The sequence below is a fragment of the Pagrus pagrus genome (assembly GCF_965226575.1).
Source record: "Pagrus pagrus genome assembly, chromosome: 11".
In the NCBI taxonomy this organism is placed as follows: domain Eukaryota; kingdom Metazoa; phylum Chordata; class Actinopteri; order Spariformes; family Sparidae; genus Pagrus; species Pagrus pagrus.
This window is the reverse complement of record NC_140195.1, coordinates 20951288-20966124: the sequence shown is the minus strand read 5'-3', so window position 1 is coordinate 20966124 and position 14837 is coordinate 20951288. Positions and strand designations below refer to the sequence as shown.

Sequence of the window (14837 nt, the reverse complement as noted above, 5' to 3'; positions counted from 1 at the left end):
ATATAATCTGCACCGAAAAAAAATCTGGTGTGGGTTTACATGCAACTCACTGTTTTGTGATAGATTCAGTTTTATAGTATCAATGTACAAATGTTACTGACGTAGTTTCCTGTCCACACCCACAGCTGTCTGAATCTCAAAAGGCTTTTAATGCAGAAGCAAATGACTACATGAAAACCTGTGAATAAAATATTTGTATGCATACAGTATGTCACTTATTTGCAGGAGTCTTTTTTTGGCTTTCTAAACGAAAGAGAAGAGGTTGGGTTTCAAATGACATTTGCACAACATTTGAATTGAATGCAAACCATTACACAGACCCTGTCAAGAAACAAAACAGCATTCTGCCTCTGTTGTTGTGCCTGGAAACAGTCAAATTACTAACTCATGTCACATAATCTATCATTACAGTTTGTGCTTTCTGTTAAATTTTTGCCCATTTAATTCCTTAAACAGCAAATACTAAATTCTCTCCCAGGATTCAGCTCTTGCAGTTTTTCCACAGTGAGACGTAGACTGGAAAATCTGTCCGGTCGACAGGGTGATGAAAGAGTTTACAGATCTATTGGCAAATCCAGTGTGTGATTTATGTGTCGCAATCTCAAGCGCTGCTGCCATTACTTTGGTGGCCGAGTGTAACTGAACATGTTGAAGTGAAAGCAGCCAGTTAATCACAGCCAGCAGTCAAACTCTCCAACGAAGGTAGTCTGTGGGCTGAACTGGTTATAACACAGACTGTGGGAGGTAACATGAATGTACGTCCTCTGTCCAACCTTCACAGTGTGGATGTGAATGTGCTGTAAGGAGTAGCTACTGAAATCCAACAGGAATTACTTGCCAGTCTCGTAATTAGATACAATGCACCATTTAATAAAAACAGTGAGGAAACATAGTACCAAGCTACCAAGAGATGTGCTGGGTAGCAGCAGCTCACAATCGGCCCCGTGTAACCAGATCGCTTTATAAGCGATAACCTTAAGACTATAACCTTAATTTTAATTGCAGACGGTGACTGTATTTTCAACATAAAACTGGTTCTTCATTATCTGCTGAACAGATTTCTTGGAAAAAACATTACATACAATAATGTACCCTTCAGGCTGCAATCAGATCATTATTTATACTTTACAAATTCTCTGTTAAATGTTTTGAGTTTTTAAATTTTTCTTGCATGCATGATGTAGTCTGAAGGCAAAAGGTAAGCGTGACAGGAAACGCTTTCAGTGTCAACACACGGCTATTTTGAGAGCAGACAGCAGTGACGCTGAGCCAAATCCCGCTCCCCTTCATTTCCAAAGGCCCTAAACCCCGCCTCCTATGCAGAAGCTCATCCAGTGCCTATATTCCTCCTCGTCCCAGATCTTCTCAGTCACAGTAGGATGCCAGGGAATGAACGAGTGCTTCCCCACTAAATCCCATAAGGTTGTGCTTTATTTGGACCCTGACAAATGAGCAACGAGTCTCTTAAGAAGATTATCACTGCACTGGCTTTGCCCGACTTGCTTTGTGCTTAACGCAGCGCTGCGTAGGTGGCCAGGACCAGTGGGTGAAGAGGAGATGAGAAGGCGAAGGAAATGAGAGGCTGGGCTTAAGTGGACGTGTGGATCTTGTAGACACAAACATGACCCTGCCAAACTTTCCCTCAAAGGGACGTGGCTCAGGGCCAACACTGTGGTGACTCAAGACCCTGTATTTAAACAACAATCGCAAGCTGTAGCTGCTTATGATCAGTCAGGTCCTACACTGAACCAGAAAAGAGATGCACATTCTTAGAATAACATCCTTTGAGGAAATTGTAGGCACACCAGAGATATTTAGTCTAACATTTACCTTTGTTTAGACACACAGGAAAAATGCGAGAATAAACATGGAAGTTGGGGAGTCGAGGGAAAGGCTCCAAGAAAAAAACAAGCACATCTTAAATATTTCAGAATAAAAGGGGGAAGTAATCTGTCTGTTCTGTCATCAGGAAGTGGGCAGACGGGTTAATAATTCATGATGTAACCAAAGTGGGCTGAAGTTCACCTGCTCACAGGGGTCTGTGTAGGAGAGAAGCTTACATTTGTCAGTAATCCTAACCACAAACTTCGTGAGAGTTACAGAGCTGAGTGTGTCCGAGGTAAGGTAAGGTAAGGTAAGGTAAGGTAAGGGTACGATTCCAACAAAGCACACACTGCCTTTGTCACAACTCTTCAACGTGAAGAGGCTTGAACACACGACTAAAGGAGTGCTTTTGGAGAACAGGTGTAGATTTCAAAGAGGTAAGAAAGAGGTTAGCCTTGTGTGACAACACAGCTAGCAAGTGGCACAAGGGACGCTAGCTCGTCAGTCGCTTTGTCACTCACAGGAGAAAAAAAAAACACACTTGAAGTAGCAGACATTTGATATATTTCCAGTTCAGCTTCGATGAGTAAATTATCTCAGTAATTGTCCGTACACTGCGCCCTCCCTTCCCCCCATGTACACGGTAACAAAGACCCAGGTTATCTTCATTACTAGCAAAGTAATTGATGTCACACTAATGGTCTTCTTGCCTGATAAAGGCTCGTTAGCTTCTCGGTGGCTTTTCCTGTCTAAATAATGAAGAATGTTGTGAAGGTGTGCATTTAAGTGTCTTGTGTGTGACATTTTGAAAGATTTTGCGTATTAGACGATGGAAATGTACTAATGAAATAACACACAGCTGTTATCTGTATCTTCAGGGACATTTGACGCGGTACTACATGAGTATAAAACTTAAGAAGGTTAGGATATATTTCCCACTGCAGCTAGACTGGGATACTAGAAGCTAAAGATAGACTACTATAAACTAGATAAACAGCCTTAACCTCACACCCATGCATTATGCCAGGTTATCTAGTGAGGAGCAGATAATCCTTCACTTTAAGAATTGCACATCAAAGGTTTCCCCTTGTTAACACGACTCTCACATTGCACAGTTGTAAATGGCGTGCTAGGTTGAATTTTCTCAGTTTAAACCTCTTGTCATAAAAGAGAAAAGAAAGGGGCTTTTATCCAACTTGTACCAGAAAGTTATTAAGAAGATTAGTACTCAAGAAAATAAGTGCAGCTCAGCCATTGGCTGAGTGTAAAACTCTATTCACCTATTTACCCCTTACTCTCCACATCTGAACTTAATGCTGAACGCCGCCAACTAACAACTCAACAACTCAAAGCTTGAAAGACCATAACTGAACATCTTTGTGAGCTGCTACATCCATACATAATAAGCCGATGACTGAGTTTAGAGGTTCATACAATATTTCTTCTAACCTTAACAACACAAATGGCCTTCAGGGAAGAAGCACAAAAGGTACTCATACATAGATACTCCTAGTGTTTTAGCTTTATCACTGTATATCATCGTCTTTATAAATATTCAGTCTTTACTATTCTGTCTTTTCTTATGTGTGCTCGCATTGAAGCTTTGCCTTGCAGCTACACCAGATACTTGGATACAGGATGCCTCATTTTGGAGAAAGATCTTTGAGAGCGAGGACATGAATGTCAGTATAAATTCATTTTATGCTGGTCTGTATGAACCAGTTGAGTTACATAGTACATATTGCTGTAACAGCAACTAGTTTTGTAAACAAGCTAAGTGATAAAAGTATAAAGAAATGTAAGGAAACTGGTGTGTCCATCTTGTGCTTTTCCAGCTGAAGATTAACTGTGGAGGATATCCTCATGCAGAGGTCTACCCTTCTCAACTGCATTTGGAATTATGGTTTGGCCAAAGATCTTAATCTGCACTAATTGCTTGCATAACCTGTCTGTAGCCTCTGTCTCTGTGTGTTTCTCTCGCTGTCTCTCTGTCTCATTCATTCACTCTTTTGTGTACCGAGGTTATCAGCAGGGACACAGCACATGAGCTTGTTGGCCGTGGCTCTCCGGGATGGACAGCTGAATGAGCGACCAATTCAGATGTCGCATATAAATCTAATGAGCACTAAACATCGGGTTACAAAGCTGCATCTGTGCTTTGCCAATTGTAACACAAAACACTGTGATTGCTGATTATTTTCCCCGAGTATTTGTCTTCAGTGTCACATTATGTGTCACTTATTCAATACTTTTATCCAAATATAATCACTATACCATAATCGGACCAAGTGTTGGTAGTAATGTGGTCTTGTCCCGAAGTTTTTCAGGGTCTTCCGGCTTTGTTAGGGTTAACACAGGTTGAGTTAAAACCATTGGTTTAATGTAATGCTGCAAACAGGAAATGCAACGCAATGTTTACTACCGGTTAGGTTGTGTACTACTACCTCTGTGCTGCAACAGTCTCATTATGTTGTACCATCAGTAGGCTGCCACTTAGTAAAGTGGTGATGTAACAGAGGGGATCATGTTGTCTTTGTTATTTTTCAGGCAGAACAAACTCTGAACCGGCCAGTTAAAACTCGCTGATACAAACGTGCAGCTCGTAATAAACCCTGAAAAAAGAATGCTATCTCTGTTCTGCAAAGTACCTTTCCAAACAATGCCTGAGGCCAGTGACTAGAAAGCAGCCCGTCTATTCAAACGGATTTGTTTTCCTCATTATCTTATCGCTGGTTGGTGCAACCGCGTGTCGCCGTGGAGATGGTGGTAAACAGCAACGGTGGGAGTGGTGGTGGAGAAGAGTGAATGGGGCCCGGCTATCAGGGAGCTACCATGTCCCTGAGACTCATTAAATTTTCAGCAGCTATGCACCTGTCTGGGGTGCAACCGGACAATATTGGAAGTGCAGAGCACGGGGTTAGTTCCTAGACAAGCTGCTCATCCTGCTGAGGTCATCAAAGTCAGATAAGGCTGTTTAGCCTAAAGACTAAGTCGTAAAGGCATTACATTTCTATGTCTTTATGGCAGCAGTTAGTGAGCATTGTTGATAGCTTAAGTAGACACCAGCACAAAGAACATGGATCAGCTCAATGGTTATCTCCATATTTCCCTCTTTTATTCTTTTATTACCCGACTGGTGACACTACCAATAAGTCTAAACTGAAAAACAAACCAAACAAGGCCAATATTCATGCTTACGTAACGTTACCCAGAGAGATCTGTTTGTGTACTAAATTAAATTTAATATCCCTAAAAGAGAAATGACTAATTTGTTAACTTGTCTCAGGCGTCAATCAACCATGCTATTGAGACAATAGCCTTCTTCCTCTTCCCTCTATAGCCCTCTTCCTTCGCAGTATGTGTCAATTAAACAAATTCATATGTGGTGCTCAATGTTGCCGTATAAAAATATGTGAACACACACAACGAGATGATCACAAGAAAGTGTCATAACAAAGAACGAACAACTTCTCCTGCTATGTTTACTCTGTGAAGAGATTGTGCCGTTCAAATTCTTCAAATTCAGTGGCTACACCACAGGTTAGTTCTCACAATCAACCTCAGTAACATATTATATGGCACTCATAGGTTATAGATCACAAATAACTGGTTAATAAACAGATAATTAGTCCACTCACCCATTTGGCAATGTCGGACACAAATCTCTTTGAATTATATATTATTATTATTATTATTATTATTATTATTATTATTATTATTATAATAATAATAATAATAATAATAAACTATGAAGGATACAGATACAGTTACAGTAATTTCAGTCAAAGTTGTGTAATAACTGTTAAACACTGAGGCGTTGATGATGCTGCCAAGCATGCAATTAAATTGCTGTCTAACTTCCTTTTTTCCCCGCTGATATTAAGTGCAAACAACGTGGTTGCTGCTTGAAAAGAGTTTGTGGTGTTAGTTTGTGCTTCCCAGAAAGGACAACTCAGTTGTGCTAACACCTCACCCATGTCCATTAAAATGTAATGGTCCATATGGGAAGAGCATTGATTAGAAATGATGCTTTATTCATCGGGGGGTAATCACACACAAACCCACCCATTTTTTTCCAGAGCAGCATCGATTAGTCAAACAACAGAAAGTTATTGGCAACTGTTTTGATCATAGAGTAATCATTCAGTCATTTTTCAAGCGAAAATGCCAAACACACAGTTCAGGTTCTCAAATGTGAGAATTTCCTTTTTTTATTTTGATAATGACATTTAATAAAATCTCCTTGTGCTTCAGGATATCATAATGGGCAGTGCTCACTGTTTTCTGATGTTTTATAGACCACAAAAAATGTAGCACCTCAATCAATAAAGAAAATGATAATTAAATCAGATATCACACACACTTCACTTCATTGTTAAAATGGCTTTTATGCAGCTATACAAAGTTTTGTCAAGATTGTGAAAATCATTCTTGATGTATTATATAATCAGCACATGGCGGGCTCAGTAGTGTGCAGTATCTTGGGAGAGTTAAATCACTAAGAGGTTTTTTTCTCCAAATTGGATTTGAACACCAAGTATTTCTATTGCTCCACAGGTTTCAACAAAGCAAAGTTCAGGTTGCTTCCCAGCAGTGCCAGTTGGTGCAGTTCATACTACCAGTATGAGCCCAAAGCTAGTCCACTGACCAAAACTTGATTACTCTTGGATCATTTGGTAAGCATCTCTGAACAGAAATAAGAGATGACTTGTTGACCTTCTGAAATCTGCTGGATCATTTATCAATGTCAGACTACTAAAGTGCCAACAGTCTGAAATCTGAATCTGAACAGTGGATCCACTGCGCCCTGTCTCAGTTACAAAGATTGACTAGAGACTACAAAAATCAAAGTTGTTATAGTCTAAAGGCTATTTTAAAGTCAAACTTGTGCTGCAGTCCTTACTGCTGATTTTGTCAAAGGAGGAGAGAGTGAGAGAGTCGTAGATGAGACGGATTAGATATGAGAGTTTGGCTTTGTATCCTACTGTATGTTGTGTCCTAAACTATTTGCATTCCCTGCAGAAAACATCAAGTTACCAAATTTGAAATCTAGAGTTGAGACCGATCTGATCCAATATCAGTATCAGATCCCATTCTGATGCAATTCCCTCATCAGATATTGAACTGACGACAACAATCAGCGTACTGATCCAGACTTCAACTCTCAACATGCTCTCAATATTTTCATCTTTAAACACAAACAGGCAGACAGCAGCTTGTTATTTATGTAAAGCCGACATGACGGGTGGAGGTTGTATCAGTTTCGGCAGTTTTCCAAATGCAGGTATCAGAACTGAAAACAGGTGGATTGGTGCATCTCTAATTAAATCACTTCAGATTTTGAACGCAGTGAAAGAAAGCTTACAGACTGAGACAAAATCGTGTTGCTCTTACTTTGGGCTGTGCCCCAGTAACAGTCGGAGAGAGGGCAGGTCTCCCTTGGCAGCAGCATAGTGAACAGGTAGGGCGCCTGTATCGGTGGAGGACCCGGGGTCCCCCTCGCCGCTCTTCAGCAGCCAGTCAGTGACCTCGTGGTGACTGAAGCGGGACGAGAGGTGGAGAACGGTGGCACCAGAACTGTCCCTGTGCTGTCAATCAAACACGAGAGAAATACAGAGCTGAATTGTGGGGTTCTGAAATTCAATGTAACAATTAAAATGCTATAATCAAAATGATTTCATGCTGCAAAATAGCAATACCAACTGTAATATATACATATGTTATTGTAGGAACCGCACATTTCCAGCCTATTTAAGCCTTGCGCTGGTTGGCACTGTTGAAATTTTGGGAAAGTCAATCAATCATAGAACTCCCTATGCTATGTGACATGACAGGTCTTAAAGGTTTATTATATACAGGCATATTCAGGCATATTTAAGAAAGGAAATGTGTCGTTGATTAACTCTCATGTGAATGCAAACCTTGTCTGTGAGAACACACAACATTCTTTGTGTCAACTTTTACTGTATCTTAAGCTTCTAACTCGCTGCATTTCTAAGCAGCATAGACCGAGATTTGCACTTAAAATTACATTATAACAAGTTGAGTCTGAAAGAAAGCAGTCTGACAGGTCTGAGATGTTAAAGCACAAAGTCCTGTCCTTATTTAAGGGTTACTGAGTTAGAGACATGAGGTTATGGTTACGTTTTATCCTTTGTTTCAAGAGATGGATCAATATCTGACACAGAAAACAAAAAATAATTGTAATTTATATTGTAGAAGTCATATTTTGTCTGAGTAGATGTGTATTAATACCGGAGTCTTATCAACAAAGAAGCTAAAGCTGCAGTCTGAGGCAGCAGAGTGCCACAGATGAACCTCATTACCATCAGATAAAATCAGGACAATCATGAAAAGTGGTATCTAGCATTGACCATCCATCAAGCAGATTGCACTGTGCAAGTGGTAATTGATAGGTTTTACTAAATGTCAGCCAAGTATCTTATCAGTTAGTTAGCTGGTGGCGTGCAGCAGTCTTTGTCACTCTTCTGTGGTCGGTCGGGCAGCTCTCTAAAGTAATGGAGACAGTAAATAGAAGATAGAGCTCTTATTACCGATCAAATTTAGAATCACAGATAACTCGAGGTTAGATCGAGTGCCCGATTGACTCAGGTTTGATGCTTCTGTTTGTGCTGTGCTGGTCTAAATCTTTTCAAGAAAGAGGTGACATAATATGGGTCAGCAGCAGCAAGGTGGCTTAGGCATTAGCACTGTCGCCTTGGACCGAGAAGGTGTCTGCGCACGATCTCCTCATGTCTGCACAGTCACAACAATGTGTTTTAAGTTGTTCTCAGTTTGTGAATGCTTGTGTCAATCTGTGTGAAGCCTGTCCAGATAGTACCCTGCCTCTCACCCAAAGCATGCTGGGATACCCTGCATGATATCGCTCACAATGTAAGCAAGTATTGAAAATGGATGGCTGGATTATTTTATGTTACTACTACTGGTTGGTTAGTCAGCAGGAAACTAAAACTGATTTTGGATTTTCCATAAAACTTGGATGGAAGATGGGTTTCAGACCAGAATAGACCCCATTAACTGTTAGTGCAGACCCAGATAAAGGGACGAATACAGGATTTTTTTCTCACTTTCTTTAAAAATGCAAGACATTTTTTAAATTTCTCCAGGGATTGAGTCATGGAGCTCATGAGGTTATACCAAATATCTCCCCTATCAAATCAAACTACACTGCCACCATGCTGTTTCTGCTGGTGCCCTTCCTGAGTTACCGTACGTGCCGACTGGACAAAGGATATTACATTTGCAAATCCAGTTTTGCATACCTCCTTAGCTTGGGAACTGATGAGTCAGTGCAACATGTAGTGGGTTTTTAAACTGAAACCAAAGGTCAAGAAGTTCTGAAGGGTACTCTTACATTGTCTAAAGCCTGAATGTGCTGAGGTTTGTGAGTTATATTTGATCTCTTTATTTCCTATTCCTTAGCTGTGTGTTGGCAAAGGCTGCCTTTCATCTCATGTCTCTTAAAAGCACAAGTTTGTGTAATGTGATGTATCTCTGGGTTTCCTCTATGAAAAACAGCATCTGCCTTGAGAAATACCTGTTGGATTTTATTAGTATGGGTTTAGTGTCTCATGGTGTGTTGTTTCAGAGGCTCTTAGAGGGCATAAAACATGGAAAATACACTGACACTATTTAAAACACACCCCAGATAAACTGGATCCCAGTTGGAGAGCTGAAGGGGGATTGGGTGTAGAAGGGGATTGGCTACACTACTGAGAAGCCAGGTCAGAGGAAACAGAGAATTAGGCTACTGTCTGCTACACTTCAAGGTGTCCAACTATAGCTCGAGTCACCCACCTCCGGTCGACATCCACCCTGGGTCAGCAACCACTGCAGGCAGGCCAGGTTGCCGGTGGCTGCTGCGTCATGCGCCGGGCTGGCCCCGTTGTTCGCCACGCAGTTGCCCGGCAGCCCTGCCTCCTCCACCAGAAACCGCAGGCAGGTTAGTTTCCCTGCCCGGGCTGCGTGGTGGACCGGTGTGGCCCCCAGCACGTCCCTGACGTCGCTGGAGAGCGCCTTCGCCGCTAATTGCACTTTGAGAGCCGGCACGTCCCCCTGCCTAGCGGCGAGCAGCGTCCGGTCCCCCTCCACCACCATGACCGCTGCACACTGGACGACTCCTTCCTGTGGTTGTCTGATCTGATCGGTTCACCGCTCGGACCGGGTCAGCATTGTCTGTACAAAAGCCTCAGATCATCTCAGTCACAGCTCAGTTATCGCTCCACATCTTCCAGTCGGTCAAAAACCAGGATCTGTTTCCGTTTTTACGCATTTTAATCTGCTGCCGTCACATGTTGAAATAAACTCACTCCATTATTCTTCACCTGAGCGACAGACTGACCTGCTTTCTATCTTTTACGCGACGGTGTGGCTCATTAATCCGCTTCTTCTCTCTCAGGATGCTGAACACCTGTTGCACACGTTTAGGTTTCTTTGCTCCAGTAAACTAGTTTTATTCAATGTGTTTACGCGCTGCCGTGCATCATGTGCCTCGGAGAATATCCCGCAGTGTTTTTCTTCCTATAGCAGATGGCGACATGGGACTGAGCGCCTGCTAAATAATCCATCAGGGGGAGGATCGCTGAGCCTGTTACAGGTTGTTGCTTTCTGGAAATCGGCTCAGAAGTTAAAGGGGCAGTACGAAGAGGCGACTTAAAACTCTGTCCAGCAGAGAAAGTTACACAACTGAGGTGGTGGGAGTCAGTCAGGTGTAGACCCTCGGCCAAAGGCTGATTCAGCGATGGGCTTTTTGAACACACGCCCAGTCGTGTTCGCATGGAGCCTCACCTGCATTAATTTTACATGGAGCATCACTGGACACCACCAGTTTACACACTGCAGGGGTCCATCTGGTGGCCTTCTGTAAAACTGAGCTTCTGCACAAGTTGTGCTTCTGCACATTTGTTTGTTTAGTGATGGAGGAGTGTAGAAGTTAAAGGGTAGCTCCACCAATTTTACATGTTAAATGTGTTTACAGGTCTTGTGGAGTAGTAGTACTTTATATGTGGGGAAAAAAAGAAGAGGCTTTTTGTGGCTCCAGAGGAAGCTGTGTGCAATCTGATAAATATCCTCCAGTGATGTCACTCAGTTGTTAAATGTATTGTGGGAAATGTAGCCAGCAGGTTTTGGAAAGCGGTCCACTCTTCTATCATTGTGCTTCTATAACACTGTTGGACTCAAGGACCGTTTTAAAACAAATGATCAAAATCAATACAGCAGAACCAGAGATATCACCTTTTTTATTCTGTGCATGCTTCTTCCTTTTCAAAACCTGCTGCCTACATTACCCACAATGCAACTTAGCCACTGAGTGACATCACTGGAGGAAATTTATCGGATTATGTGCAGCCTCCTCTGTAGCCACAAAAGGAATATGGTTGTATCGAATAAGGCATAGATGCTTTATAATGACTTATAAAATGTCAATATGCTTCTGATAAGTAACTTTTAACAGTTAATATGTGTTAAATGGGGTTGTGGTCACAAAGAATCTCTAATCTTTATGAATATATATAGAACAACTTAATTGACACATATAAATCCTGCCAGTTGAACACATTACCTCTAGGAGATGAATGGGTGAGCATCGGTGTTTACTCAGGCACTGTAATCAACTTTGAGGCACAAACATTAGACTTGAGTGTCTTGAGTCATTTTATCCAATTTTACTTTCCTTTCCTTTCCTTACTTAATTGCCTATTAATACAATCAAGAAATATGTTTTCTCAAGTACTTTAATCCGGCAGTGGTACAGATGAATATTTTTTACATAAAACATAGATCAGCATTTAAAATATGATGATTTATTATTCACTAAAGTGCTTATAACAGTTTGTAAACCTGCTGCTTACACATTAATAGATCCCTAACAATAATCCAATAATGCCCAAAAACACTGACAGTTTTTGCTCATTTTAGTATATTATTATACTACATATAATATAATATAATATAATATAATATAATATAATATAATATAATATAATATAATATTATATATAATTTTGTAAAACTTGCTCATAACAAACTAAATAGTGTTTAGTATAGAGTAAATAGAGTAACATTTTGATGCATGACTGTAACTGAGTAAATTTTCACTGTTGTATTGATAGTTTTATTGAGTAAATGATGTGTGTGCCTTCCACCACTGGATGCGTTATATCACTTGTAAAATAACTCAGCTCAGTCGTACTTGCACTGACAGTGCATACATGCATGCTGTTACACACATTATGATCTTAGCATGGCCTTGTCCTCAGTGACAGAGTTTTATAAGAGAACTGACTTCATGGATACAGAAGATTACCATGTCTCCTTGAACCTGACGTTGTAATGAGCTGTAATACTTTTAATCACCAAACGGTGGCAGGAAAGCTTCATATTCACCAAGGTGCAGCTCCACCTGCAGAGGTGCTCAGGTGTCACATCATCATCGTTTTGCACTGGCCTCTCTGAATCACTGTAAATATCTCTCACACCACATTATATATATCCACAAAACAGACTAATAGTCGAATATAAATAATTTAAGTAACCTACCAATATCTCTTTATTAAAATAATGGTAACTTTCACTGCTTTACATGCTTTTATTGTGAAATATACATAATATTCAATTTCAAACCATAGTTTACTCGTCTTGTTTAAACTTTAACGTGTATTTTATGTTTTCTCATATTTTCATGTGATGATTTGGGATCTAACGTGATAACACGAAAACTTGTAGTGTCACAGCAGCCTGTGCGCTTCCTGCCTCTTCACTGTCAGATTAGGTTGATTGAGTTTTCCGCTCAAGAGGCTTCTGCCTGATGCTGGGGAGGAGGAGGAGGAGGAGGAGGGGGAGGAGGAGGAGGAGGGGGTCTAATGGGCGAGTCTCGTGCTCGACGCGTGCCTCTCCAGACCATCTGTTGCACCGGTCCAACTGTCATGGACACCGCGCGCTGATTTGGGGGCGGAGGGGGGGAATTCCCACGAGCGGTCTGACGATAATGGTACAACTCCCCAAAGGAAATGGACAATAAAAACTCCCTAACACGAGTCAGAGGGGGGGACTACATCATTTTATCAGAGAATATCTTGCATACGTATTTTACATTAGAGGAAAGATATAGGCTACTGCGTGCAGATAAAAAATATATGTACAGGCCCACACAATAACGGCTACAGTTGGTTATTTGAACAGTATGATAATATTCGGCATCCTATTTTTTTTCATATAGGAATACTTTGTTTTAAATGTGTACCAAGATCTGACTTCCTGGAAAGCAGTGATAGCTACAACATAATTTATTGTCAATAAAATGAGATTTGAATTATTACACTGATTTTGCATGTAGGAAAAATTGACCACAGTTTGTTTAACGAATACCGACCCAGTTTAAACCTGAAATGGCTCAAGTTGCACAGAATAGGATATTTGGATAACCTAGTTTTTTTTAGGTTATTGATTGTTTCACAACTAGACTAGACTGTCTTTTTGAAAGTATGCTTATTTATTAAGCGTATTTATTTATCATATATTTGTTAATTATTCATTTATGTAGCCCCTACTATCGACCAGTTTGGTAAATGTGGGCCCCTGACATAAAACACAGAGTAGGCCTCTGGTGCAGCTGCATCCTTACAGCACCATAATAAAGGGTGTAACACAGGATTTAACCATGTGTAGGTGATCCGGACTCTGTTCCCAGGCTTCATTAAAGGCGCTGCCGCTACTTCAAGCAGCGAGAAGCTAAATCCCTATTGAACTGGAAAAAGGGTCTGCCAACGGTTTTCCTGCACAGCCTGGGAAAGCTGGGATATTTCTTGCACGCGTCGGACGTACGACAGTTATTCAAATTTGGCTCAATTATGCGGGCGTGGGCCCCATCTATTGTGTGGTCACATCTGCTGCTGCGCGGGAACATTCAAATGAGGACGTTTCCTTCTCAAGTTCAGGCTGTTTACAACCTGACCCACAGTCAGCAGCAGTAAATATGGCCCAGGAACATATTCACACAGTGCAACCGAAAGAAAAGCAACACATTCGCTGAAAAAAGTGAACAAATGACCAGTGTGCTCCTAATTTGGAGCGTTACAACCCTTCAAAGCCACAGATATTTCAATTTACACTTTCACGCTCTGACCAAGAACCACCTTTATGAGAAGTCTCTATAATGACTCTATAGTTTTCTATATAAGATTATATTTCATATATTTCAATAATAATAATAATAATGATAATAATAATAATGATAATGATAATGATAATGATAATGATAATAATAATAATAATAATAAAAGTATAATATATAATATTAATGATACAAGTAAATGTTATTCTACCAATCTCCATTTACCATGTCAGGCGTCATAGTCCACCTTTAAATCCACCTTTAAAACGAGGTTATGACAGAATGACGTTAGGCTGTAGGCCTGTAGTCAGCAGCTCCTCGCGCCCGTCTGCAACGGCCCAGCTGGCTGGCGCGTGCCATAACCTAATTGCTTTCGCTCGAGTGAGCCTGGGCGCGTGCAGGGAGGATGCCTTCAGTCGATGTTGAACCACAGACAGAAACGTGTCTTCACCTTTTAATGTATCAGCCAGAACACGATTTAGTCCACTGCTGCTAATAATAATGATGATCAACACATTTACGAAGCCTGATATGACATTAAAAATAAACACACACATATTGTTGACCTGGATAATAAGAGGCTCAGATAGCCTACCTTTTATTAAAAAAAAGAGACCAGACAATGCAAACTTTATTAAACAGATGAAAGAAGACAAACGCACACAAAGAGGAAAAAATGACTTTATTTATCCTACTCCATCCTCATCTTTTCTTTCTTTCTTTCTTTCTTTCTTTCTTTCTTTCTTTCTTTCTGTCTTTCTTTGTCCTTTGGATATGTAGAAATATACTACTTAGCAGGAGCTGAAGCACATTTAAAAGATCAGGAAATCACCTTAAAGCAGTCTCTTGAGAAGCAAGAAAAATTAAATTATACCCTGTG

General features: G+C 40.7%; 1 protein-coding gene across 2 annotated transcripts in view; it reads right to left on the bottom strand.

The window, feature by feature from the left end:
- espn (espin) overlaps positions 1-10345 on the bottom strand; it is a 41820-nt gene extending 31475 nt beyond the window's left edge. For both annotated transcript variants that reach the window (XM_084367470.1, XM_084367471.1), the window contains exons 1-2: positions 9643-10345; positions 7219-7412 (exon numbers count right to left, since the gene is read on the bottom strand). In XM_084367470.1, coding sequence (XP_084223596.1) covers positions 7219-7412; positions 9643-9942 — 494 coding nt within the window. In that variant the 5' untranslated portion in view covers positions 9943-10345. The remainder of the gene's footprint in view (positions 1-7218; positions 7413-9642) is intronic.
- Between the last annotated feature and the right edge of the window lie 4492 nt (positions 10346-14837).